Source organism: Leucoraja erinacea, chromosome 17, assembly GCF_028641065.1.
Source record: "Leucoraja erinacea ecotype New England chromosome 17, Leri_hhj_1, whole genome shotgun sequence".
Classification (NCBI taxonomy): Eukaryota; Metazoa; Chordata; class Chondrichthyes; order Rajiformes; family Rajidae; genus Leucoraja; species Leucoraja erinaceus.
Window position 1 is genome coordinate 20323384 of NC_073393.1, and position 27303 is coordinate 20350686.

At 43.4% G+C, this 27303-nt stretch overlaps 1 protein-coding gene across 1 annotated transcript in view; it reads right to left on the bottom strand.

Moving 5' to 3' along the window:
- Positions 1-27303, bottom strand: part of ccdc102a (coiled-coil domain containing 102A) — a 35170-nt gene continuing 7867 nt past the window's right edge. The window contains exons 3-9 of the mRNA XM_055648770.1: positions 22749-22966; positions 17326-17434; positions 13119-13235; positions 8729-8938; positions 5255-5425; positions 4637-4740; positions 1-386 (exon numbers count right to left, since the gene is read on the bottom strand). Coding sequence (XP_055504745.1) covers positions 266-386; positions 4637-4740; positions 5255-5425; positions 8729-8938; positions 13119-13235; positions 17326-17434; positions 22749-22966 — 1050 coding nt within the window. The 3' untranslated portion in view covers positions 1-265. The remainder of the gene's footprint in view (positions 387-4636; positions 4741-5254; positions 5426-8728; positions 8939-13118; positions 13236-17325; positions 17435-22748; positions 22967-27303) is intronic.

A 27303-nucleotide genomic window follows, 5' to 3' on the forward strand; every position in this document is an offset into this window, starting at 1 on the left:
TCTAAGTACTCGGGTTTATAATAGAAAATTCATGTAAATATAGTGTACAGCGATCAGTTATATGCATAAATATATTTTGAAAGGATACAAAGTCCATTAATGAAGGTGGTGAGAGTTATTTTTAGAGAATTATGTTATAGGAATAGTTTCGGAAACTCCTGTTTCATAAAGCCCCAAACCACCTCTTGGCCTGCTGCTGGCAATGTAGTAGCTGACATTCTGGAGAGATTCCTCCCTCTGGTCCACCAACCTTCCAATTGCTTGCTCAAGGGATCTGCAGCTGCAACAACTCGGGGTCATCATCAAAGTCACTGCCAGTCTCATTGGGATCATCTGGGTCAAAACATGAGCTTCTTTTCCCAAAGACTGTCTGTTGCCTCCTCAACCTGTGTGACAGAGAAAACATGGTGAAGGCTGAACCGTACAGAAGTCTCCTACAGAGCACCGCGTCCTATGGAAAAGCCACCGCAGTGCAAGGTGGAAGTCCTCGGGGTCAGAGTCTATCGAGATTGGGTCGAGGACAGTGTCGGGTCATCGCTATGAGGACGAGGTTGAACATAGGGCGGGGTCGGGTTGCGGTTGGGATCTCGAAGTTGAGTCGAGGTGGATAGGCCGAGGTGGACGAGCCGCGTCGCCATGAATAAAGGGTGACAACAACCTGGCCCTTAACTCCAAGAAGACCAAGGAGCTCATTGTAGACTTCAGGAAGTCTAAGGGCACACCACCATCCACATCAACGGAACGGAGGTGGAACGTGTTTCCAGCTTCAGGTTCCTGGGGGTCAACATCTCTGATGACCTCTCTTGGACCCACAATACCTCAACTCTGGTCAAGAAGGCTCACCAGCGCTTCTTCTTCCTGAGGGGACTGAAGAAGGTCCATCTGTCTCCTCAGATTCTGGTGAACTTCTACTGCTGCACCACCAAGAGCATCCTTACCAACTTCATCACAGTATGGTATGGCAACTGCTCTGTCTCCGACCGGAAAGCACTGCAGAGGATGGTGAAAATTGCCCAACGTATCACCGGTTCCTCGCTCCCCTCCATTGAGTCTGTCCAAAGCAAGCATTGTCTGCGAAGGGCGCTCAGCATCGCCAAGGACTGCTCTCACCCAACCATGGACTGTTTACCTTCCTACCATCCGGGAGGCGCTACAGGTCTCTCCGTTGCCGGACCAGCAGGTCCAGGAACAGCTTCTTCCCTGCGGCTGTCACACTACTCAACAATGTACCTCGGTGACTGCCAATCACCTTCCCCCCCTCCGACACTCCTCCTACAAGAAAAACACTATGACTGTATGCCTGTAAATAGATTTATTTATAGAAATCATATTCTTTGTCGCTCTTCCAGGGAGATGCTAACTGCATTTCGTTGTCTCTGTACTGTAAGTTGAAAGTGGAATCTGAATCTGTGAGGGGGACCTGGCACAGGGGGCTGTCAATAAATAAAGGATCTGGATTCGGGGCGGGGGGGGGGGGGGGGGGGGGGGGGGGTGAAGAAGGGATTACTTTATGTAACTTTGTCGGATAGTCACCCAGGAAAAAGACACGTCCTACATAAAGCATAACATTCCATCTCTTTCCTGTATGACAGTCATCCTCTTTTTATTTCTTAGTTCCACCCATATAGCAACACAAGACAATAGTCAGCACGGTTTTGTACGTGGGAGGCCGTGTCTCACGAATCTGATTGGACATTTTCAAGATGTGACCGAAAAGATTGATGAGGGCAGAGCTGTAAATATTGCATAAATGGACTTCAGCAAAGCATTCATCAAGATTCCACATGGTAGGCTGCTCGAGAGGGTTAGATCACAAGCAGAGATAACTGAATGGATAGAAAATTGACCATGGAAGGAAACAGCGGGTGATGGCGGAAGGTTGCTTCTCAGACTGGGGCCTATGACTAGTGGTGTGCCTCATGGTTCGGTGCTGAGCCGTTACTGTTTGTCATCTATATCAATGATTTAGATGAGAACTTACATGGCAAGATTAGCAAGTTCGCAGACGATATAAAAGTGGGTGGTTTTTCAGATAGTGAAGATGGTTGTGAAAAATTGCAGCAGGATCTTGATCGTTTGGCCAGGTAGGCCGAGGAATGGTTGATGGAATTTAATACAGAGAAATGTGAGGTGTTGCATTTTAGGACAGTGTATGGTAGGGCTCTGGGGAGTGATGTAGAGCAGAGGGATCTCGGAGAGCAGGCACATAGTTCCTTGAAGATGGCGTTACAGGTGGATAGGGTGGTCTGAAAGGCTTTTGGCTCATTGGTCTTCATCAGGGCATTGAGTATAAAAGTTGGGAGGTCACGTTGGTTATCTTAAGATATTGGTGAGACTGTATTTTGGGTATCGTGTTCAGTTCTGGGCACCATGTTGTAGGAAAGTTGTTGTCAAGCTGGAAAGGTACAGAGAAAATTTACGAAGATGTTGCCAGGACTCAAGTGTCTGAGCTATATGAAGAGGTTGAGTAGGCTGGGTCTCTATTCCTTGGAGTGTAGGAAAATGAGGGGTGATCTTATACAGTTGTATTAAATCATGAGATGAATAGATTGGGTAGCCTTTATTTGTCGTTGTAAGCACTGCATACAACAAAATTGTTGTTGCCACTCGTTTGATGCATAATATACACAATTTAAAAACAATGTTAAAAACTAGGTATTAAAATAAGTAAGTAATCAGTACTGTACATGGTGATAGTAAAAGTTTCAAGGTGGGTAGCAGCATGGAAGAGTGCAGCATGAATAATACTCAGTGTTTTTTCATGTTGAGTGTGAAGATTACTTTGGGGAAGAAACTGTCTCCAAGTCTGGAGGTGCGTGTTTTGGCTGACCTGTAACACCTGCCAGAGGGCAACAGTTCAAAAAGGGGTGTGTGGAGTCTTTGACGATTTTAGTGGCTCTGCTGCGGTAGCGCGAGGTGGCAATATCCTCCAGAGAGGGCAGTGGGCAGCCAGTGATTCTCTCTGCTGTTTTTACCACTCTCTGGAGCGCTATTTTATCTGCAGCAGAGCAGCCTGCATACCACACTGACATGCAATATGTCAGTAGACTCTCGATGGTCGCCCAGTAGAAGGCTTCTTTTTGGTGTTGTGCTTCCTGAGCACTCTCAGGAAGTGGAGTCTCTGTTGTGCTCTCTTGACGGTTGCAGTGGTGTTGGCCGACCAGGAGAGGTCCTCGGATACGAGGGCTCCTAGGAATTTGAAAGTCTGCATCCTTTCCACACATGCCCCATTTATGCAGAGCGGGGCCGGGTCCGCGTCCCGTTTCCTCCTGAAGTCCAGTATTAGCTCCTTTGTCTTGGTTGTGTTCAGTGTCAGGCTATTTACTGAACATCACTTGTTCATCTTGTTGCTGTATCTCGTCCCTGTATGATAATCAATGAATAACATCCTCACGTAGCTTTCCCGATGTTCCAAATGGCTCAGTGCGGTGTGAGTTGCTATGGCGATGGCGTCCTCAGTGGATCTGTTATCTCTGTAGGCAAACTGATGTGGGTCGAAGGAGGGAGGTAGGCTGGTTCTCATGTGATGCAGGACTAGTTTCTCGAAACACTTCATAATCACTGGTGTAAGTGCAATCGGTCTATAGTCATTCAAGTCCTCAGGGACTGACTTTTTTGGAATAGGAATGATTGTGGCTAACTTTAAGCAGGGTGGTATGATAGCTTGTGACAGGGTGATGTTAAAAATCTTGCACAGATGCACAGAGTCTCTTGCCCCGAGTAGAGGAAATTGGTTTAAGATGAAGGGAAAAGGTTTAATAGCAATCTGAGGGGTAACTTTTTCCACACAAAGGGTGGTGGGTGTATGGAATGAGCTGCCAGACGAGGTAAATGAGTAAGGGACTATTGCAACATTTAAGAAACAGTTAGACAGGTTTCTCCCCTAAACAAGTCCCGACCTGAAGCGTCACTCTAGCACTTTGTTTATTTTATTCTGGCTAAAGCTCGAGGCTCCATACAGTATGGCACCACTGTTACTATTTGATTTGGTGTAGCTTCAATGCTGAGTCTTTAGTCCTGCGGGATGATCCTGATGTTGATTTACTTACCCTAACAACTTTTCTGGAGGATTTTGCAGAGAACACCAGTGGTATCATTTCAGAACCTGGAGATGACCACTTCAGTTAGTCCAGGTGACAAAATAATACAAGGACAGGGATCACTGCTGCCCAGTAAACCAAGGGTCATATTGTCTGTTGGACTGGCCATTGTATTTACATGCTCAAGACCAGAAAAGCACCATTTCAGAAACTGATGATGGAAGATGTTACCAGATGGACAGACAAAACAATTCAAGAATCTTCTTAAAGGTCCTTGGAGAAATGCAACATCCCATTGACTCGGGGGGATTTCTGTCCCATGATTACTCACAGTGGTGAAATAGCAGAGAGGATTGTACCAAGAGTTTCACGTCTCTGTGCTGGAAGCACACACAAAAGTCCAGTATACATAGTGGAAGCAGAGCACCAGAACATAAACCTCCCACCCATTTTGTCAGGCACATCCTGCGCCATCTGTAGCAAAGTCTACAGACCCTTTATCAGTCACTGCTGACCCCACAAAACTGGAACAAAAACAAGTCCCAAGTGATTTCAGAATAAAAGAATACGAGGAAGAGTTGCTATGTGCTGCTTACCTTGTTTGCAGGTGCTCTAGTTGTACCTGAAGGTTCTCAGACTCTTCTGTCTGTTCATCCAAGGACCGCTGCAACCTCCTGGCCTGGTTATGAGCTTCATCCACCTGGAATGTGGAAATAGGCAAATATTTAGCTGGCCTTTCCCAACCAATAAGCTCCACAGCACAGGATATTCTGGACTGTCCCTCTGTGGTCATGCTGGCTCTTTGGCAACATTTAGGGCCGGAACCCTTCTTCAGACATAGAAGACTGGTTCCGACCTGAAACGTCATCTTTCTATTTCTTCCAAAGATGCTGCCTGACCGCCGAGTTATTCTAGCACTTTGGGTTTTAACATAAAACACTGTTGAGTTAGTTTTTGGATTGGCTATTGATAAGTGAAAGTAGTGAGAGAAAGATAGAGCTGTCATCTCATCAGGCACCAGCAACATTGACTTTGTTGAAACAAGAAAGTACATGTGCTGATTGACTGTTTCGCTTTCTGCAGATGGCATTTATTTTGTTTTTCTTTCAGATTTCCAGCACCATTAAAAAAAAAAAAACTTGAGACTTTTCACCTTTGTTTGGCTGTAGGGACAGTATGAACCCCCTAAATCCTCCTTGTGAAGCATATCATACCTCATCCTCAGCCACTGCCAGCTCCTTCTTTAACTCTTCCACTCGTAGCCGCAGTTTCTTCACTTCTGTTTCATGCTGCTCCACTCTTCTGTTTGCATGTGCCAACTCAGCCATTTTTTCTTGATACTGTTTCTTTAGCTTGGCATGAACGTGCCTGAGATCCGACAACTCCTGTGATCAAAGCAACATTGCATAGTGAGTAACCAAATCCTAGCCATTTTAATTGCCATACTGATCTCAAATTTATTGGATGCTATTCGATGAGTCATTCAACAATTTAATACTACAGTATATGTCTGTTCATGTTCTACTTTGCCCATATCGGAATTTGAAACTGCCATAAAAAGCCTGAAAATCCTGTGCTCAGTAAAGGCAATGAATATGAAACCAGATTATCTTGAAAATCTAAACATTCTGGGAAACATAGCATAATCATTTTGCTTCTGCCGGAGGAAACATCTCGTCCATTTCCAGACTGCTCCAAGAGCAAAAACAATCTCTGCAATTTATTTCCCTCCCAAGTGATGGTTTTAATCATGTACTAAAAAAGCACTATCGCAGAGTCTATATAACAAAGACTGCAACAGGCTTTGATGGAGGCTGTCAAAGTATACAGTGGGATATAGATCAGCTACCGAAATGTGCAGAGAAAATGGGAGATGGAGTTTAATCCGAATAGGTAGGTGCTGCACTTGGGGAGCTCAAATGCAAGTGGAAAGTCTGACCCTTAACAACATGGATCTACAGAGGGATCATGGGTTCCGAGCCCATTACTCCCTGAAAGCGGCAACACAGGTAGAATGGTAAAGAAAGCATATGGTATATTTGCTCTTGTACTGTAAGTCAGGGCATTGAGTGCAAGAAATCCAGAAAGTCATGACGCAGCTTTATCGAACTGTGGCTAGGCTGCATCTGAAGTACAGCGTGCATTTCTGGTCGCCGTATTATAGGAAAGATGTGGAGACGTTTGGAAATGGAGGGATAGGGATTATGTGCAGGCTGATAAGCGTTGGTCTTAGCATCATGACAATTCATCGACGACACCACCATGTTGGACGAATTGCAGATATTGACAAGTCAGAGTATAGGAGGGAGATCGATTGTCTGATTGAATGGTGCCAGAACAACTTTGTTCTCAATGTCAGTAAAGACAAGTAGCTGATTGTTGACTTTATCAAAGGTAGGGCGAGGATCCACAAACCAATCTTCATTAATGGCTCAGTGGTGGGGATAGTCAACAACATCAAGTTCCTGGGCTCTGATCCAATATTTCTGAAGATCTATCCTGGACCCAGCACATTTATGTATTCCTAAAATAAGCCCATCAACTCATCTACTTAGAAGATTGTGGAGATTCAGTAGGTCGACAAATAGACTCTTGAACTTCAACAGGTGTATAGTAGAAAGCATATTGATTAGTTGCATGGTTTGGCATCTTAAATGCCCTGGAACAACGGATATTCTAAAAACTGGTGGATACTGCCCAGTCCATCACAGGTACTGACCTCGCCATTGAAGGGATCCCAGCGCAAATGCCCAACACTAGAAGGCATAGCTCCAAGGAGAGAGGGGGGAAAGTTTAATCGAGATCGGCGGGCATTTATTTTATTTTTTTTAATACAGAGACTGGAACGCATTGGTGGTGAAGGCAGTTACGATAGTGACAGTTAAGAAGCTTTTAGATAGGCACATGAAAATGCAGGGAATAGAGGGATATGAATCATGTACAGGCTAATAAGATCAGTTTAACTAGTCATCCTGTTTGGCACAAACATTGTGGGGTGAGGTGCCCGTTCCTATACTGTACTGTTCCATGTTTGCCAATGTTGACTGGAATTTGCTCAGTGCCAAAGGCTTGAACTGGGCAGAATTTGAGTGATGTATCCAAGAGAGTTTCTTGAAACAGTGTGGATAGTCGAACCCGAGAAGGGAACATACTGGACCTTGTGTTGTGATATGAGACTGGCTAGATGACCAGTATTTCACTGGAAGAACATTTTGGGAACAGTGATCACAACTTCATAAGTTTTAAGATTTTTTTGAATAAGGAGAAGGCTGGACCTTGTGGGAAGGTGCCAAATTGGAGTAAGCCAAACTACAATCTTATTAGTCTGAAGGTCCCGACATGAAACGTCACCTTTCCATTTTCTCCACAGATGCTGCTTATCCCGCTGAGTTACTCCAGCATTTTGCGTCCATTTTTGGTATAAACCAGCATCTGCAGTTCTTTTTTATTACAATGTTATTGGACAGGTGCTTAGGGGGGTAAACTGGGAACAATTGTTTTGGGTAAGTCCACATCTGACATGCGGCAAGTGTTTAAAGGCTAGTTGATCGATGTTCACAATTGGCATGTTCTAATAAGGAGGAGCAAAGGATGGCAAAATATAAGGTGGTAAATTTGGTCAAAATGAAAAAGTAAGCGCATGTATGGTTAGAGAGGTTGGAATCAGACAGGGGCTTTGAAAGGTGAAAGGAACTGAAACAGGAAAATCGAAGGGCCAAAAGGTGCCCAGGAATGGCTTTGGCAAATCAGATTTAAAAATATCCTAGTTGAAGCAGCATGCTAGTGGCATATAAAAGACTTTCAGATGGATACATGGGTTATGTGCAGGTAGATAAGCTATGGTCATGCCATCATGTTAAAAGGAGACATTGTGGACCAAAAGGCCTGTTCTTGTGCAGTACCGTTATGTATTCTATAATGGGAGTACTGTTCATAATAACGGCTGTTCTTAAATTCTGATGGTAAGTGCTTTCAAGTGATTTTGCCCAGACGGAGAGGGGAGAAGAGGGGATAGGGATGGTAGGGTAATGGAACTGTGGATGACCAAGGACGTTATAAACTTAATCACGATTAACTGTAGGGATATGACCAACACTATGGTTTGAGCCAACAGTTTAAAAACAGTGTGACTATGACTGTAAATGCTCTCAAGCTAGTGTCAAGTCTGTGAGGCTATCAAACATTTCATGGTTGGAAATAAAAATATTATTACAAGCTGCTAACAAGAACTTAGAAACGTAGAAAATAGGTGCAGGAGTAGGCCATTCGGCCCTTCGAGCCAGCACCGCCATTCAATATGATCACGGCGGATCATCCAAAATTAGTACCCCTTTCTGGCTTTTTCCCCATATCCCTCGATACCTTTAGCCCTAAGAGCTAAATCTAACCTCTCTTGAACATATCCAGTAAATTGGCTTCCACTGCCTTCTGTGGCAGAGAATTCCACAGATTCACAGCTTTCTGGGTGAAAAAGTTTTTCCTCATCTCAGTCCTAAACTTAGTACAAGATACCCCTGTGAATGCCATGGCAATAGTAACATTATATATATTTTAAAGTCTGAAGAAGGACCCCGACCCAAAACATGACCTATTCATTTTCTCCAGAGATGCTGTCTGACTTGCTGAGTTACTCCAGTATTTTGAGTCCATCTGTAAAGAAAATCCAATCTTAAACACCAGTCTTTTACCTTATTCTTTTCGAAAAGCTCGTTCTGAATGGTCTTCAAGTCCATGTCCAGGGCACTTGCAACCTGCTTCCTTTTTTTGGCCAATACTTCCACCAAATCCTCAATCTGTGCCCTCTGCTTTTTGTTCTCTCTTTCAAGGTTCAGCTTCTCGGTCTCCAATCGTTCCCTCTTGCCCCACTCAGAGGTGTTCTCTGCCTGGAGTCTCTCCATCTGTTGACAAGGACCAAAGGCTCATTTAACAGGCCCATGATGAAAAGGCGGGAGTGGGGGTTCGGGTTTAGTTACCTGAAATTGGAGAATTCAATATTCATACTGTTTGGTTGTAAACCACCCAAGCAGAATACGAGGTAATGTTCTGCGTATGACCCCACTCCAGCAATGGAGGAGGCCCGAGACAGAAAGGTTAGTGTAGGAATGAGAGGGATAGTTAAAATGGTTAGCAGCTGGGAGATCCACAGGTCATGGCAGACCAAGCGCAACTGATCAGGAAAATGTCCACCTAGTCTACAGTTTGGTCTCCTCCCAGAGGCCACATTAAGAGTGCCGAATACTGTAGATTAAGTTAAAGGAGGTGTGTATGAACCTCTGCCTTATCCGGATAGACCACTGGTGACCTCTATTAAAAGGCCTATGTCCATAATTAAGGTTTTCAAAATTGTCTGTTGGTTGGGACAAAAAAAAACCCCCTCCCCCCAAAAAAAAAAAATCAGATTTCCCTTTATCTACACCAATCCTTAAATTCCCAGAGAGATGAAAACAGGACAATACAATGAGTTTTCAAGAAAGAACTGCAGATGCTGGAAGATCGAAGGTGCACAAAAATGCTGGAGAAACTCAGCGGGTGCAGCAGCATTTATGGAACGAAGGAAATAGGCGACGTTTCGAGCCAAAACCCTTCTTCAGACTGATGGGGGGGTGGGGGGGAGAAGGAAGGAAAAAGGGAGGAGGAGGAGCCCGAGGGCGGGGGGATGGGAGGAGACAGCTCAAGGGTTAAGGAAGGGGAGGAGACAGCAAGGGCTAGCAAAACTGGGAGAATTCAACGTTCATGCCATCCGGACGCAAGCAACCCAGGCGAAATATGAGGTGCTGTTCCTCCAATTTCCGGTGTTGCTCAGTCTGGCAATGGAGGAGACCCAGGACAGAGAGGTCAGATTGGGAATGGCAGGGGGAGTTGAAGTGCTGAGCCACCGGGAGTTCAGGTAGGTTATTGCGGACTGAGCGGAGGTGTTCGGCGAAACGATCACCCAACCTCCGCTTAGTCTCCCCGATGTAAATCAGCTGCAATCTAGAGCAGCGGATGCAGTAGATGAGGTTGGAGGAGGTACAGGTGAACCTTTGTCGCACCTGGAATGACTGCTTGGGTCCTTGAATGGAGTCGAGGGGGGAGGTGAAAGCACAGGTGTTGCATTTCTTGCGGTCGCAACGGAAAGTGCCCGGGGAGAGGGCTGCTACGGGAGGGAAGGGAAGAATTGACAAGGGAGTTGCAGAGGGAGCAAATGAGTTTGCTTGGTTGTACGACAAATTTTAAATCACGACTGCTTCTTTACCAATGGGTTTCAGGAGGTACCAATGACAATATCAGGCTTAAATAAAAATGGAAAATACTGCATATATTCAGCAACCACAGCATCTGGTGAAAGGGAAGTTAATGTTTTAGGTCCTCTATATGACATTTAACATTATTACTTTCTCCACAAATGCTGATTGACCCGATTGGAGATTACAACATTTTCTGTTTTATTTCAGATTTCCAGCATCTGAAATTATCGAAATAGCAGCACCCCACCACCCCCATCCTCAATATACCTGGAAATTGAATATTGAATTCTCAACATACAACGGTCACAGTGATGTAATTACATCGAATGCAGCACCGGAGACCCGGTTTGGATCCTGACCAAGGGTGCTGTCAGCACAGAGTTTGTACGTCCTCCCCGTGATCTGCATGGGTAGGCTCCGAGATCTTCGGATTCCTCCCACACTCCAAAGACGTATAGGTTTGTAGGTTAATTTGCTTTGGAAATGTAAAAATTGTCCCTAGTGGGTGCAGGATAGTGTTAATGTGCGGGGATCGCTGGTCCGCGTGGACCTGGTGAGCCGAAGGACCTGTTTTCCGCACAGTATCTCTAAACTAAACTAAACTTTCAATCACTTGAGAACAAACAAGACCTCAGAGCAAAGCTGCTGTTTCAAAGAACGATCAGTAGCTGCAATATTTTTTATTCCACGGAAACATGGCTCGCCCTTCACTCACATGAACCTGCTACATCATCTGAGTGTTTCTCCATTTATTGTATGGGGTACACAGACCAATCAGGAAAGGAGAAAAGGTGATGGCATTTGCTTCATGATCAAATTTGTGATGTAATTGCTCAATTCTGCTTTCCCGATCAAGAATACCAGATCATCAAACGCAGTCCCTTTTATCTGCCTCTACAATCTTGCTGATAGTTTACATATCATCCCAAGCCAACACCAAGGTGGCACTAAATGAATTATACTCTGTTGTCAACTCTCTTGAGACTGCAAAGCTTGATGCCCTGTTCATCATCATTCATTAAATCAACCCTGTCCTCATCAAAAGAGCGACTGGGGAGATGATCAACAGCTTCAAATTCTGAGGAATCCACATCTCGACAGGTTAACCAATCTAACCACAGTCCTTCATACTGATACATTGATTGAGAAACCACATCAGTCTATTTACTTTCTTGGCCATCTGAGAAGATTCAGCATATCTACAAGGATTCTATAAAACAGAATTCCTCCTCACAGGCTCCAAAGCCACACTCAGCAAAATCAATAACCCCACTCTCACCATCAACGGCACCACTGCCTCCCCATCTCCCCAGGCCCGCAACCTTGGCGTGATCTTTGATTCCACCCTCTCCCTTGAGCCTCACATCCGCCATGTCATTAAAACCTCCTTCTTTCATCTCCGCAACATCGCCAAACTCAGACCCTCTCTCACACCTCCCGCTGCTAAAAGACTCATCCATGCCTTCATCTCCTCCCGACTGGACTACTGCAACTCACTTCTCCTTGGCATCAGCTCCACCTACATCAACCGACTCCAACTGGTCCAGAACGTAGCCGCCCGACTCATCACCCACACCAAATCCTGGCATCACATCACTCCAGTCCTCAAACAACTTCACTGGCTTCCCATCTCCCACCGGATCAACTACAAAATCCTGATCCTCATCTACAAAGCCCTCCACCATCTGGCCCCCCCATATCTCACTGACCTCCTCTCCCCCTACCAACCCTCACGGTCCCTCAGATCCACATCAGTCGGTCTCCTCTCCATCCACGTCCAACCTCCGCAGTTTTGGGGACAGAGCCTTCTCCAGGGCAGCTCCCAGGCTCTGGAACTCCCTCCCCCAACTGATCCGCAATTCCGTGTCCCTCACCATCTTCCAGTCCCGCCTCAATACCCATCTCTTCACCTCTGCCTAGCCTTAGCCCCACGTCCCCCTCCCTTTTCATCTGTGCATTAATTGCCTCATATTGTTTGTATTGAATTCTGTCTTTGCTTTGTGTACTAGTCATGTCTCTACTATTTATTTCATTCCCCTTACATGTTTTTCCTCTACCTGCTAAATTTTTGTAAGGTGTCCTTGAGACTCTTGAAAACGCGCCCATAAATAAAATTTATTATTATTATTATTATTCTCTTGAACTTCTAAAGGAAGTATTCCGTCAGGATTCATCCTAGCGTGGTATTTTAACTGCTCTGCTCTTAACCATCTGAACATGCAGAGAGCAGTGAACATGGACCAGCCCATCACAGGCTCGTCACTTTCTTCTATCTAGTGCATCTTCACAGTGCATTGCATTAAAAAGGCTAAAAGCATTGTCCAGGATGCCATCTACCCCCAGCATTCCCTTTCTTTATTCTACCGTCAAGAGGATAGAGAATCTGTATCTGAACCTCCAGACTTTAAGAACAGCTTCTTCCTCACTGCCTTCAGCCTCGTGGACCAAACAATTCTTTCACAACCCCTTCCTGAAGATACTATCACCTACTAATGTGATTTATTCGGGAGATGGTTGGACAGGAAAGAGAGGAGGCAATTGGAGATAAGTGTGCAGGTTATATTTGCCTCCACTACCACCCCTAGTAATGCGTTCCAGGCCCCCAACACTCTGTGTGAAAAAAAACAGAACAGGAATACTGGGTGCGCCATAACACAACTCACTCTTTTTTTGTTGAAGGACGACATTGGAAACCCAAGGTACGAGATGTTATCTGATTGACTGGTGGAAATGGCTTGAGGCCCAATCTGATCTAATTGCGTCTTTGTACTTCTTCCAATCTACCTATGTATTTCTACAAACAACAGTATGCAGACAACAACTGTGTTGACAGAGGGGGGTTACTTCATACCTCAGCCCGCAGTTCTGCAAGTTTTTTGTCCATGGTTGTCCGAGCTCCCTGCTCATCTTCCAGGTCTTCTGATATCCGACCCAATTCATCCTGGTGCAATTCCTTTAACATGTTCAGCTAAAAATCAGAAACCACTTCTTAGCTTGTTTGGACACTGGATCCACAATGACCACAGTGAATTTAGCAATCTAATTGCAACTTCCACTCCTCAAGTTCAGGGAGCTCTTCAAATTCAGATTAGGTTATTGTCATTACATTAGGGTACAATGAAATTCATGGAGCTCACAAAATAAGCAGTATACATTATAATGATAAATATTAGTAATGATACAATTAATCATGAATAAACCTGAAGTTAGTCTAAAACAATACTAAAGGAAAGAAATCCTAAGTAGATATGACCAGAATTTATTTGCAAGATGACAGCTGAACAAGGGCTAGAGACCTGTCCACAGTCCTAAATTCTGAACAGATGAAAAGCACAAAGCCAGAATCGGGATCTTTATCACTCACAGGTATTTTAAGAAATTTAGAAAAAACTGAGGAACGATCCTTGGCATTAATCAAAGAATTTAGAGAAGACCATACCACATTTATCGCTCAAAGAATGAGCACCAATGGTCTGGAAGGCACATACAGTACCATCCATAATGTTTGGGACAAAGACCCATCATTTATTTATTTGCCTCTGTACTCCACAATTTGAGATTTGTAATAGGAAAAAAAAAAGGAAAATAAAAAAATAAATAAATAAAAATTTAAAATAAAAAAAATAAAAAACTCGCACGTGGTTAAAGTGAACATTGTCAGATTTTAATAAAGGCCATTTTTATACATTTTGGTTTCCCCATATAGAAATTACAGCAGTGTTTATTCATAGTTCCCCCATTTCAGAGCACGATAATGTTTTGGACACAGCAATGTAATGTAAATGAAAGTAGTCATGTTTAGTATTTCGTTGCATATCCTTTGCATGCAATGACTGGTTGAAGTCTGCGATTCATGGATATCACCAGTTGCGGGATGTCTTCTCTGGTGATGCTCTGCCAGGCCTGTATTACAACCATCTTTAGCTTATGCTTGTTTTGGGGGCTAGTCCCCTACAGTTTTCTCTTCAGCGTATAAAAGGCATGCTCAATTCGGTTCGGATCACTCAAGAATTGACCAGTTTTGAAAAACACCTTTGTTGCTTTAGCAGTATGTTTGGGAACATTGTCTTGCTGTGGAATGAACCGCCGGCCAATGGATTTTGAGGCATTTGTTTAAACTTGAGCAGATATGATGTGTCTATACAGAATTCATTATGCTACCACCATCAGCAGTTGTATCATCAATGACGATAAGTGAGCCAGTACCTTCAGCAGCCATACATGCCCAGGCAATAACACCCCCACCACCATGTTTCACAGATGAGATGGTATGCTTTGGATCTTGGGGAGTTCCTTCTCTCCTACCAGACTTTGCTCTTGCCATCACTCTGATACAACTTAATCTTCGTCTCAACTGTCCACAAGACCTTTTTCCAGAAATGTGGTTGCTCTTTATAGTACTTCTTGGCAAACTGTAACCTAGCCATCCTATTATTACAGCTAACCAGTGGTTTGCATCTTGCGGTGTCGCCTCTGTATTTCTGTTCATTAAGTCTTCTGCAGACAGTGGTCTTTAACAAATCCACACCTGACTCCTGAAAAATGTTTCTGATCCGTCGGACAGGTGTTTGGGGATTTTTCTTTATTATAGAGATAAATCTTCTGTCATGAGCTGTGAAGGTCTTCCTTGGCCTGCCAGTCCCTTCGAGATTAGTAAGTTAACCAGTGCTCTCTTTCTTCTTAATGATGTTCCTAGCAGCTGATTTTAGTAAGCCTAAGGTTTGGCTGATGTCTCCAACAGTTTTATTCTTGTTTCTCAGTCTCATAATAGCTTCTTTGACTTTCATTGGCACAACTTTGGACCTCATGGTGATAAACAGCAATAAAAGTTTCCAAAGACCCGATGGAAAGACTGGAGTAAAGACTGTGCTGAGAGCCCTCTAATACCTGCATTAAGGAGGCAATTAAACACAACTGAGCAATAACAAACGCCTGTGACGCTATGTGTCCCAAACATTACGGTGCCCGGAAATTAGGGGGACGATATATAAACACAGCTATAATTTCTACATTATCCAAAATGTATAAAAATGGCCTTTAATAAAATCTGACAATTTGCACTTTAACCACATGTGATTTTTTTTCATTACAAATCTCAAATTGTTGAGCAGAGACAAATAAATAAATTATTAGACTTTGTCCCAAACATTATGGAGGGCACTGTATAAGGGACAAAAAAGGATTTGCGATTGCAGGAGAAGGGTTTCGGCCCGAAACGTTGCCTTTTTCCTTCGCTCCATAGATGCTGCTGCACCCGCTGAGTATCTCCAGCTTTGTGTACCTTCGCGATTGCAGGATTCGTTTGGAGGCAATATTGCCACTGTGACAAATGATAAGGCGAAAAAGGAAATCACATTGAGATCCACTTTCCCTAACGAAAATGGCACCGCCCTGCCTGAGGCCACTTATGAATGGCCCTGATTAGTCTTGGCCTTTTCTCTCTTCCATCTCTTCAACAACCTGCCCTCCCCCCACCACCCACTACTTTCAGTCAGATGAAGGGTCCTGACCCTAAAAGTCGCCCATCCTTTTTCTCCAGAGATGCAGCCTGCCCACTGAGTTACTCCAGGACTGTGTGTCTATCTTTGGTATAAACCAGCATTTGCAAGTCTTCGTCTCTGCATTCTAGAGAACAGTAGGGCACAGGAGCAGGCCCTTTGGTCCATAATCTCAGTGCAGAACATGATGCCAAGACCAACTTCAAACTGCTTGCACATAATCCATTCATCCCTCCCTTCCCTGCATATCCAATACCTAGCCAAAAGTCTCTTCAATTCCACTATCGTATCTGCCTCAACCACCATCCCTGGCAGGGTGTTCCAAGCACTCACCAACCTCTGTAAAAAAAATTTGTCCCACACATCATTTTTAAGCTTTGCACTTAAAATTATGCACTCTAGTATTTGATATTTTTGCATCCTGGGAAAAAAATTCTGTCTTTTTATTTTAATTTTATATATGACTATTAGGTCTCCCGACAACCTCCGGAATTTCCATAGACTACAATCCAGGTCGTACCAACTACTCTCTGCAGTTGATGGTCAATGGTTCTTTATTATCACATGTACAGTGAAATTCTTGTTTTGCATCCAGTTATCTTGCATCTTGTTTTGCTGCCATACTTAAGCACAATTAGTATAAAGTGATTGGAATAGTACACTGAGCCCGCATGCAGAGGTCACCAGGTTTGCCATTTACAAATTCCTGCCCCGTCACGCATCTAGTCTTCTGGGACTGTGGTACACTGTGAAATCGACAGAAGGATGGAGGGTTGGGTGTTTATGCGTGATATTTTCGTGATATTTATTTTAGTTGTTTATCTTTTAATATTTTACCTTGTATGTATCGTTAGCTTTTAGAAATGTTTGAATGGTGCACTGACTGGCTGACATTTTTTAATTTCGTTGTACATGGTTTATGTTACAATGACAATAAAGAAACTATTCTATTCTATTCTATTCTGGTGTGGCGCCCGATCCAAGCGAGCCCCAGGCTGCTGCAGGGCCTCCACCCTTTGGGTCGTCCAGTGATCCGTTGTCCCACTCCTTGTCCGCCCACCGTCAGCCTTTGTGCCCTGTAGAGGCCTCGTGCCGACCTTGATGGCGCAGAAGGCAAGTCCCCAGTTGACTCTCTTACTGGCCTTTGCTTCCGCATCCGCCACCGCAAGCTTCCTCCATCCTGCTCTCTGGTTCTCCAGACCTTCCACCCAGCCATGCAGATGAGGTTGTGGAGGCAGATACAATTTCAACTTTTAAAAAGCATTGGGGTACATGATGGTGGAATGATGTTGAGGGTTAGGGCCTAATGCAGTCAACTGGGATTAGTGTAGATAAGCATTCTTTTCCTAGAACTACTGAAACCAGGGTTACTGCATTGTACATGGAACTAAACAAAACTGTAGTGTATATGAACAAGAGTAACAAACAGCAAAACCAATACACTTATGGAAATTTGAACGTTTAAGTTTGGTAAATTTTTTCTCTTCTGCAATTTCTTAATGTTACTTCATTTAAAAAATTATCTTCCAGGATTACCAGCTCTCGTAATTAATACCTCACCTGTTTAAGCACCTCTTTCTTAGATTTGCTGAGCTCTTCATACTTCATTTTCCATTGCGAGATATCTGCCTCCAAATTCTCAATGTTCTTACCGAGTGCATTCTTGTCTCTGAGAAAAAACAGCACAACTATATGAAATTACATTAAACCCACCTTACCTTTGCCTCATAATTGTTGATCATTTACATTTAAATTTAGAAAATTATGCAAAACATTTTCAAGGATCTAATTTTGTTTGTCAGTAATACAATGTACATGGACAGATGCATCCATCACACCATTTTAGGAATATTCTATATTGCTGTCCTTTATACTGACACGTAGCATCGCATATTTCCCCACATTATACACCAATTGCCATATTTTTGCCCACTCACTTTAGGCACATCCTTTTGCAGATATTTCTCTCTTCCTTATCACTTACTGATAAGTCACCTGGACCAGATGGACCACACCCCAGGGTTCTGTCACAGGTAGCTTCGGAGATTATGGAGGCATTAGTGGTGATCTTTCAAGAATCACTAGAGTCATGAGTGGTCCCGGAGGATTGGAAAATTGCAATTGTTCAAGAGGGAGTGAAGCAAAAAGGAAGGAAACTATAGGCTGGTTAGCCTGACTTCAGTCGTTGGTAATATTTTAGAGCCCATTATTAAGGATAGGTTTCCAAGTACATGATAAAAATGGGCCATCTTTAGCATGGGTTAGTGAATGGGAGGTCTAGGTACAATGGTGTGGGCATCACGGAGACATGGCTGATAGGGGATCTCAGCTGGGAGCTGAATCCAAGGTTACCCGTCCTATCGAAAAGACAGGGGGGGGGGGGGGGGGGGGGGGAATAAGCTCTTCTGGTAAGGAATGAAATTCAGTCCTTAGCAAGGGGTGAAATGGAATCAGATGATGTGGAATCCTTATTGATGGTGCTGAAAAACTGCAAGGGTAAAAAGACCCCGATGGGAGTTATTTACAGGCTTCCTAACAGTTGCCAGGAAGTCAGGAGATGAAATTGGCATGTAAGAAGGGCAATCTTAAGGTGGTCATGGGGATTTCAATATGCAGGTGGTCTGGGAAAATCAGATTTGCACTGGACCCCAAGAGTGGGTCTTAGAAGAGTGCCTATGAAATGGTAACTTGTGGTTGAGCCAACCAGGGAAAAGGCAATTCAGGATTTGATATTGTGTAATGAACCGGATTTGATAAGGGAGTTTAAGGTAAAGTAACCACTCACTAGGAGGAACTGAAATTTGAGAGGGAGAAGATGAAATTGGGTCTGTTAGTATTCCTTTTGAGCAAAGGTGCCACAGAGGCATGAGGGAGAAGCTGGCTAAAGTTGATTGGAAAGGGACTCTAGCAGGAATGACGGTGGAACAACAATGGCAGGAATTTCTGGAAATAATTTGGATGACACAGAGGAAGAATTATTCTAATGGGCGAATGAAATTACTGTGGCTAACAAGGGAAATCAAAGACAGCATAAAACTAAAAGAGAAGGCGTAATACAATGTAAAGATTAGTGGGAAGCTTTTCAAAAACAACAGAAGGTAACTAAAAAGGCAATATGGGGAGAAAAGATTTAATATGAAAGTAAGCTAGCCAATAATATAAAATATATAAATAGTAAGGAAGAGGCAAGAGTGGACGTTAGACTGCTGGAAAATATGCTGGAGAACTGATACTGGGGAATAATGAAATGGCAGGTGAATTCAATAATTTTTTTCCATTAGTATTCACAGTGGAAGACACCAGCAGCATTCTTGAATTTTAAGAGAGTCAAGTGGTGGAAGTTATTGGAGTGGCTTTTACTAAGAAATTGGTGCTTGGGAAGGTGAAAGGTCTGAAGGTGGAGAAGCACCTGGACTTGGTGGTCTGCAACCCAGGGTTCTGAAAAAGATGGGTTTAGAGACTGTGGAGACATTAGCTGTGATCTTTCAAGAATCACTAGAATCAGGGGTGGTTCCAGACAATTGAAAAATTGCAAATATTACTCCGCTATTCAAGGAGGGAATGAAGCAGAGGAGTGAAAATTATAGGCCGGTTAGCCAGTAGTTGGTAAGATTTTAGAATCCACTATAAATGATGAGGTTTCTGAGTACCTAGAAGCACATGATAAAATAGGCAGGTCAGCATGGATTTGTGAAAGAGAGACCCTTTTGACGAACCTGTTGGAAAATTTTGAGGAAGTGAACAGCTGGATAAACAAAGGAGAGTCAACGGATACGATTTACCTGGATTTTCAGAAGGCGTTTGATAAGATTCCGCACATGAGGCTGCTAAAGAAGATGAGAGGCCATAGTATCAGAGGGACGGCACTAGCAGGTTGGCTGGATGGCAGAAAGCAAAGAGTGGCAATAAAGGGGGCCTTTACTGGTTGGCTGCCAGGTGTTCCGCAGGGATCCGTGTTGGGCCTGCTTTTCTTCACAATGTATATCAATTATATGAATGAGGGAATTGAAGGCTTTGTGGTCAAGTTTGCAGATGATACAAAGATAGGTGGAGGTGCAGGTAGTGTATAGAAAGCATGGACTCTGCAAAAGGACTTGGACAGATTGGGAGAGTGGGCAAAGAAGTGGCAGATGGAATACAGCATAGCAAAGTGTGGAAACATGGCAGTAGGAATAAAGGTAGAGACTATTTTCTAAATGGGGAGATAATTCAGAAATCAGCAGTGCTAAGGGACTTGGGAGTGCTGGTGCAGGTTTCCCAAAAAGTTAATTTGCAAGAATCAGTAGTAAGGAAGATAAATGCAATCCTACAATGGGCGACATGAATTGCAAGCAATACTCCAAATGGGACCTAACCACAGTCCTATTCAGCTGCATTATTACTGCCTGATTCTGACACTCAATGGCCCGACCTATGAAAGCAAGCATACCACATGCCTTCTTTACCACTTTACCAAGTTGGGAAGAAGTCATAAGTCAGGGCATTGAGTGCAGTTGTGAAGTCATGTCACAAGACATTGGTGACACCACACTGGGCAGCACAGGGGCAGAGCTGGTGCCTCACAGCACCAGAAACTCGGGGTTCGATCTCGACTATGGGTCCTGTTTGTGTGGAGTTTGCACATTCTTCCAGTGCCAAGTGAGTTTGCACCGAGTATTCCAGTTTATTCCAAAGATGTGCCTGTTTGTAGGTTAATTGGCTTCTGTCAATTACCCCCACTGTAGAGGATATGAGACTGGGAAGACATAGAACTAGTGTACGGATGATCAATGGTCGGCGTGGGATCAGCGAGCCGAAGACCCTGTTTCCATGCTGTAACTAAACTAAAATATTGCATGCGTTTCTAGTCACTATACCACAGGAAAGATGTGATTAAGCTCGAGAAGGTGCAGAAAGAAAATCACAAGGATGTTGTCAGGACTGGATGGCTTGGGTTACATGAGACTGGATAGGGTGAGGCTGTCAGATTTTACCACTCACCAGGTAAGTTACAGTGGCCAATTAACCTACTTCAATACGTCTTTGGTATGTGGGATGAAACCTGAGTATCTGGCAGAAATCTGCACAGTCACAGGAAGAATGTGCAAAAGACTACATTTACCCCAGCTATTCCCCACTTGTTTTTATACAACACCTGTTATACAACTTCTATACACAATACCCTGATCGATGCAGGCCAACCTATTTAGAGCCTTGATCACCCTATCTACCTGTGACACCACTTTCAAAGAACTATGTACCTGTGCTCCAAAATCCCTCTGCTCTGCAATACTCCCCAGGGCCCTGCCATTCACCGTGAAGGTCCTGCCTCAGCTCAACTTATGCTCTTAAGCTTTCCCTTTAAGCACCATCTGACTCCTTCTCAAAACTGTCCTGTTGCAGTAATTTCAAATCTTGTCTCACCCAAAGCTACAACAAACTTTTCTCTCTCATTTACAGAATACAATGTAACCAAGTTTCAACAATTCTTCGATGCAAACACCCTTGAAGTATGTTCTTTCCCATCACTTCCCTTTGACCTCTTCTCTGCTTTTCAATATCACACATTGACCCATTATGCATTCTCCCCCTCTCTGACCTCAGAAAAATACTGCTATGGTATTTTTACTTTGTTTAGAGATACAACATTGAAACCACTCCTTCAGCCCACCTGGTCTATGCCGACCATTTTAACCTCAGTCTTAAATGACCTCCCCTTTATTGTAAGACTGTGGCCCCTAGTTCTGGACTCACCCAACGTTGGGAACATTTATCCTGCATCTAGCTTGTCCAGTCCTTTTATAATTTTATATGTTGCTATAAAATCCCCCCTCATCCTTCTAAACTGCAGTGAACACAATCTATACAGTGAATCTATATTATACTGCATCTGCCACGCATCTGCCCACTCACTCAACCTGTCCAGGTCACCCTGCAACTTCCTCTTCACAGTTCACACTGCCACCCAGCTTTGTGTCACCGCAAATTTGCTAGTGTTGCTCCTAATTCCCTTTTCCAAATCATTAATATATATGGTAAACAGTTGCGGCCCCAACACCAAGCCTTGCTCCACTCGCCACTGCTTGCCATTCTGAAAAGGACCCGTTCACTCCTACTCTTTGCTTCCAGTCTGCCAACCAATTTTCTATCCATGTCAACACCCTATAGATTATATGGGTATTATCGTTGTTAACACCCTACCCCCAATACCATATGCTCTAATTTTGTGAATTTATGGAATTCCCTGCCACAGAGGGCAGTGGAGGCCAAGTCACTGGATGGATTGAAGAGCGAGTTAGATAGAGCTCTAGGGGCTAGTGGAGTCAAGGGATATGGGGAGAAGGCAGGCACGGGTTATTGATAAGGGACGATCAGCCACGATCACAATGAATGGCGGTGCTGGCTCGAAGGGCCGAATGGCCTCCTCCTGCACCTATTTTCTATGTTTCTATGATCACCTGTTCACACAAGTCTACATTATCCCACAAATAACTCATTCACTCTTTACACACTGGGAGCAATTTAAAGAGGCCAATTAACCTACAAACCTGCACATTTTTGGGATGTGGGTAAAAACTGGAGCACCCAGAGGAAGCACACAGTCACGGGAAGAACATGCAAACTCCACACAGACAGTACTCAAGGTCAAAATCGAACCCAGGTATGAGTGTATGGATTATGCTGTCTAATCATGCACAGTACCCCCTACTATTAACAACGATAATACCCATATAATCTATTTTAATGATATGTACTTTGGGAATAAATTTGTTCTGCGCCATGCTTCTGCTCAAGATAGTTAATGAGATCAGTGACATCAATATTAAAGACAGGACTGGACCTCACTACGACATCTCACCCACAAGATGGCATCATTAAGAGTGCAGTATTTGTGCATTTGGAGCTTATAGTTCAGTTCTGAGAGTTGGACTTCCTTATTCCTGTCTGATGCCTGAGATTTCAAAGGAAACAATGAACTGGCAAGTTTAGACATCAACACCTACTCTCTCTCTTTCTGCAGAGTTTTGTGGGATTCATCCAGACGCAACTGTAATGCAGTGACTTTAGTTGTATCCTCTTCCAGTATAGACACTTCTTCCCATAGGATGCGGTTCCTCTCTTGGCGGCTGAACGTAGTACGCATGCTCTGAGCAGTGTGCTTGTCCCATGGCTCTGAGCTTTCCTGCTCATTTTTCAGAATCACTTCCATAAAGTCCAGGTCCTGCAGAATAAGAAACACAAATTCCCCATGATAGAATAGAACCTCACATAACAAATTTCTGTACTAAAACTGCAGTTTGCAAAAACTCAGTCCACCCATATAACAATTACAGCACGGAAACAGGCCATCTCGGCCCTACAAGTCCCAAAGTTAAAAAGAATTGGCCCAGCAATTCTGAACTTTTGTAAAATTTCTGAAATGTTTTAATTTGTTATCATGCAATGTAAAAAAGTAGAGTCACTGGGTGGTCAAGGCTTTCAGTCTTCAAAAGTACATTAGCCTTTAGTCAGGTATTTGCTTACAGAAGCTGGGATATTATGTTATCGTTGTACAAGACGTTGGTGAGGTTGCATTTGGAGTATTGTGTTCAGCTTTGGTCACACTGCTATAGGAAGGATATGGTTAAGCTGGAAAGAGTGCAGAGATTTAGAAAGAGGGCAACACTATTGTTAATCATCTGATGTATGCAGACGACCTGGTCCTGCTCTGTCCATATAGTGCTGGGCTGCAGCAGATGCTGAAGGTGTGCTCTCAGTATGGCCTTGATTATGACATAAAGTATAACGCTAAGAAAAGCCGCATAATGGTAGTTAGAAGCGCTGAGGACAGGGAATCAACTTTTCCGACCTTTTATTTGTCAGACGTCCTCTTGCTGTGTGTGAGGAAATTAAATACTTAGGTCATGTCATATCTGATGACTGGAAGGATGACAAAGACCTCTACCGACAGCGCTGTAAAATTTATCTTCAAGCCAACATGCTTATAAGGAAGTTTTATATGTGCTCTGACCATGTGAAGTGTTCCCTGTTCAGAACCTACATCACACCGTTATATACTGCTCAATTGTGGTCTAAGTATAAGAAAAAGAGTATGCAGAGGCTTAAGGTAGCATACAATGATGCAATGAGGTTGCTACTTCCTGTCCCTAGGTGGCATAGTGCCAGTCAATTGTTTGTGTCCACTAGAGTGCCAACCTGTGAGGCACTCTTAAGACAGCTGATGTTTAGTTTTATGTGTCGCCTGGACAAGTCAGAGAACCACATAATTGAAGCCTTAGTCAGACCTCTGAAAAGCTGCTATAGATTCACTTCTAGGCTAAGATGGCATTGGTGCAATAGCTTATATATATTTTAGGCTAATGTGCAATTTCTTAATGTATCTTTGTAATTCTTTGTACTGTTTGATGTGTATATAGACCTGTGTCTGAAATAAAGCTTTAATTTACCAGCATGTTGCCAGCCTGAGCTATAGGGAGAAGTTGGGTAGTGTAGGACTTTATTCCTTGGAGAGCAGAAGGATGAGGGTGTTCTTATAGTGGTGTATTAGATCATGAGTGGAATAGATAGGGTAGATGCACAGAGCCTTTTACCCAGAGTAGGAATATCCAGAACCAGGGGCATAGGTTTAAGGCAAGAGGGGAAAGATTTAATAGGAACCAGTGGCAACTTTTTCCAGAGGGTTCTGGGTATATGGAAGGTCACTTGTTTCAGAATGTCAAAATTGTGCATGTCCCACTTGTGGGACAATTGACTCGGCTGCAAACACCACAGTCCAGTGTTTAACTACACTGAAACTTAGAGCTGTGATCACCATCTCCAATACCCTTCCACTGACATTCTAACCACCTGCTCAGTAAGATTTCCCCAAGATAAGATCCAGTCCTGTCCTATTCTTGTTCGACCACCTTTATATTATTTCAATAAGATCTTTTTAGCACACTAAAAATTCAACTCCTCCTACTACCATTACACTAAAATGATCCCAACTAACATTGGGGAAGTTGTAATCCCAATCACAATAACCTCAGCATTCTTACTTTAGACATTACTTTGGAGATAAAGCACAGAAACAGGCCCTTCGACCCACCGATTCCATGGCAACCAGCGATCACCCCGTACACTAACACTATCATATACACTCGGGACAATTTTATTAAGGCCAATTAACCTACAAACCTATACATTTTTGGAGTGTGGGAGGAAACCGGAGCACCCGGAGAAAACCCACATGGTCAAAGAAGAAAGTACAACTCCATATAGACTGCATCTATCAGGATCGAACCCAGGTCTCTGGCACTGTAAGGCAACAACTCTAGGGTTGCGCCTCCATGCCACCTTACATTTCTCGATGATTTGGCTACTGCTCACTTGGCTCCTGCTGCCTGTTTAGCGATCTGTATCGTACCCCCAGCAAAGCAGTTGCCTCCTTTGTGTTCCTAAACTCTACCTCATTTGAAGAGACTTTTAGAATACCAAATTGGGGGAAGAATATCATGATTTTATATTGCCATACAAAGATATTATGGATGCAGAAAAAAGAAGTGCATGAATTGCTGATCAAACACAAGAATTGAACACTCACTGCGCCCAGAACTCCGGAAGGTGTGCAGTCACAGGAGGTGATATTCCTCAAGTTTACATCACTTTTTTTTGGAAACCATAAGAGGCAACAGATGAAAAGGTCAGAGTGGGATTTGGACAGAGATTAAAATGACACTGCACAAGAAACTCAAGATCAAATTTAGTGACTGAACTTAGGATAATAGTCATCCAATTTGCATTTGCTTCTATAAAGGATATTACATCACAAGTAACCAACATATTGTACTAAATCAGTGTTGTTGTCACATAGTGTACTAAGTGTGCATGGTGAAGCAGCAGGTGGTGGCAAAGATAGAGAAGTGAACATGGGAGGGTGTGGTGGGTATGGCACCACCTTGGAAGTTGGAGTAATGTGAAAGATGGCCCATTAAACACAATCAAGCAAATCTTTTCCTTCATCACCACTCCACCCATCGATTTGATTCCCTTCCCTCCCGTTGAAGACGTTTCTTCTCATCTCACCTCTAAATGGCTGTTCCCTTATTAGGAGAATGAGTAGACACATAAGATCCAAGGAGCTTAACTTATATTTAGAATTTTTCTATTTCCACATTTCTAGTTGTACCCGGTCCTGTAAAAATGTTGTCCCTTCAAAAAGATGATCTTTCATTCTTGTAACAAGAGCGCTGTGTGCTCAGAGTTTTAATGTTGATGACGACTCACTCAAGAATGGAGAGTATGAGACCAGTTTAGTACAGGGCCTCTGACGTCACAGGACCAATCGTAGAAATGGTGGCAGCTCTTGAAGTCAACATATTTTGAGGAACCTTCTGACCAAAGTGCTTGAGAAACTCAGCGGGTCAAGCAGTATCTCTGGAGGGAAATGGACAGATTAAGTTTCAGTCGGGACTTTCTTCAGACAGGCTTTCTGAAAAGTCCTCACTGAAGCAGATTAGTTTAGAGATATAGCGCATAAAGAGACCCTTTGGCCCATCTAGTCCGCGCCAACCAGTGATCCTCGCACACAAACACTATCCTGCACACTCAAGACAATTTACATTTATACCAAACCAATTAACCTACAAACCTGTACGTCTTTGGATAACAGGAGGAAACCGGAGCTTCCCAGAGAAAACTCACGCAGGTCATAGGGAGAATGTACAAACTCCGTACAGACACCACCTGTAGTCAGGATCGAACCAGAGTCTCTGGCGCTGTAAGGCAGTAAGCAACTCTACTGATGTGCCACCACACCGCCCACAGATCATTTAGCATTAGCTGGCTGCAAAAGTAACTGTATCACTTGTATCTGAAGGATTGTAAACTGTCCATATCCAGCCATCACTTATTTTGTATTTGTCTCTCTGGGTATCCTGAAATTCCTGTATTGGATATCAAAAAACTTGTGTGGTTCAAATTACTTCTGATTGCAAGTCTTTTACCAAAAAGTACTGTCAAGTATCCAAAGTATGCACCAGAAACTCACCACTGGTGGTAAAGTCATGTCATAAAACACTCAAGCAAAGCCAGCATTCTTATTGTCACCTCATTACAGGCAGATGTATAGGATAGGTTCACCAGGATGCTGCCCGGATGTGTACATTAGCTATAAGGAGAGATTGGATCAACTTGGATATTTTTTCTCTGGAGCATTGAAGGCTGAGAGACGACTTGACAGAAGTATAGAAAATTATTATAGATAGCGTAAACAGTCAAAGTCTTTTAGCCAGGTTGGAAATGTTAAATCCAAGAGGGCAAAGCTTTAAAGGGGTGGGGGGGGGGGGGGTGAGGATAAATTTAAAAAGTCATTTTTGAGGAAGGCGTTTTCTTTTTAAAAGTAAGAGAATGGTAGAATCTACCAGAGAAGGTGATGGAAGCAGTTACAAAGGCAACATTTAAGACGCATTTAAAAAGGTTGGGAATGCTGTTATATTCACCACATGCAAACAGATGGAATCAATTGAAATCAACGTCATGATTGGCACAGATATGATGGGTTGAAGAGTCTGTTCCTGT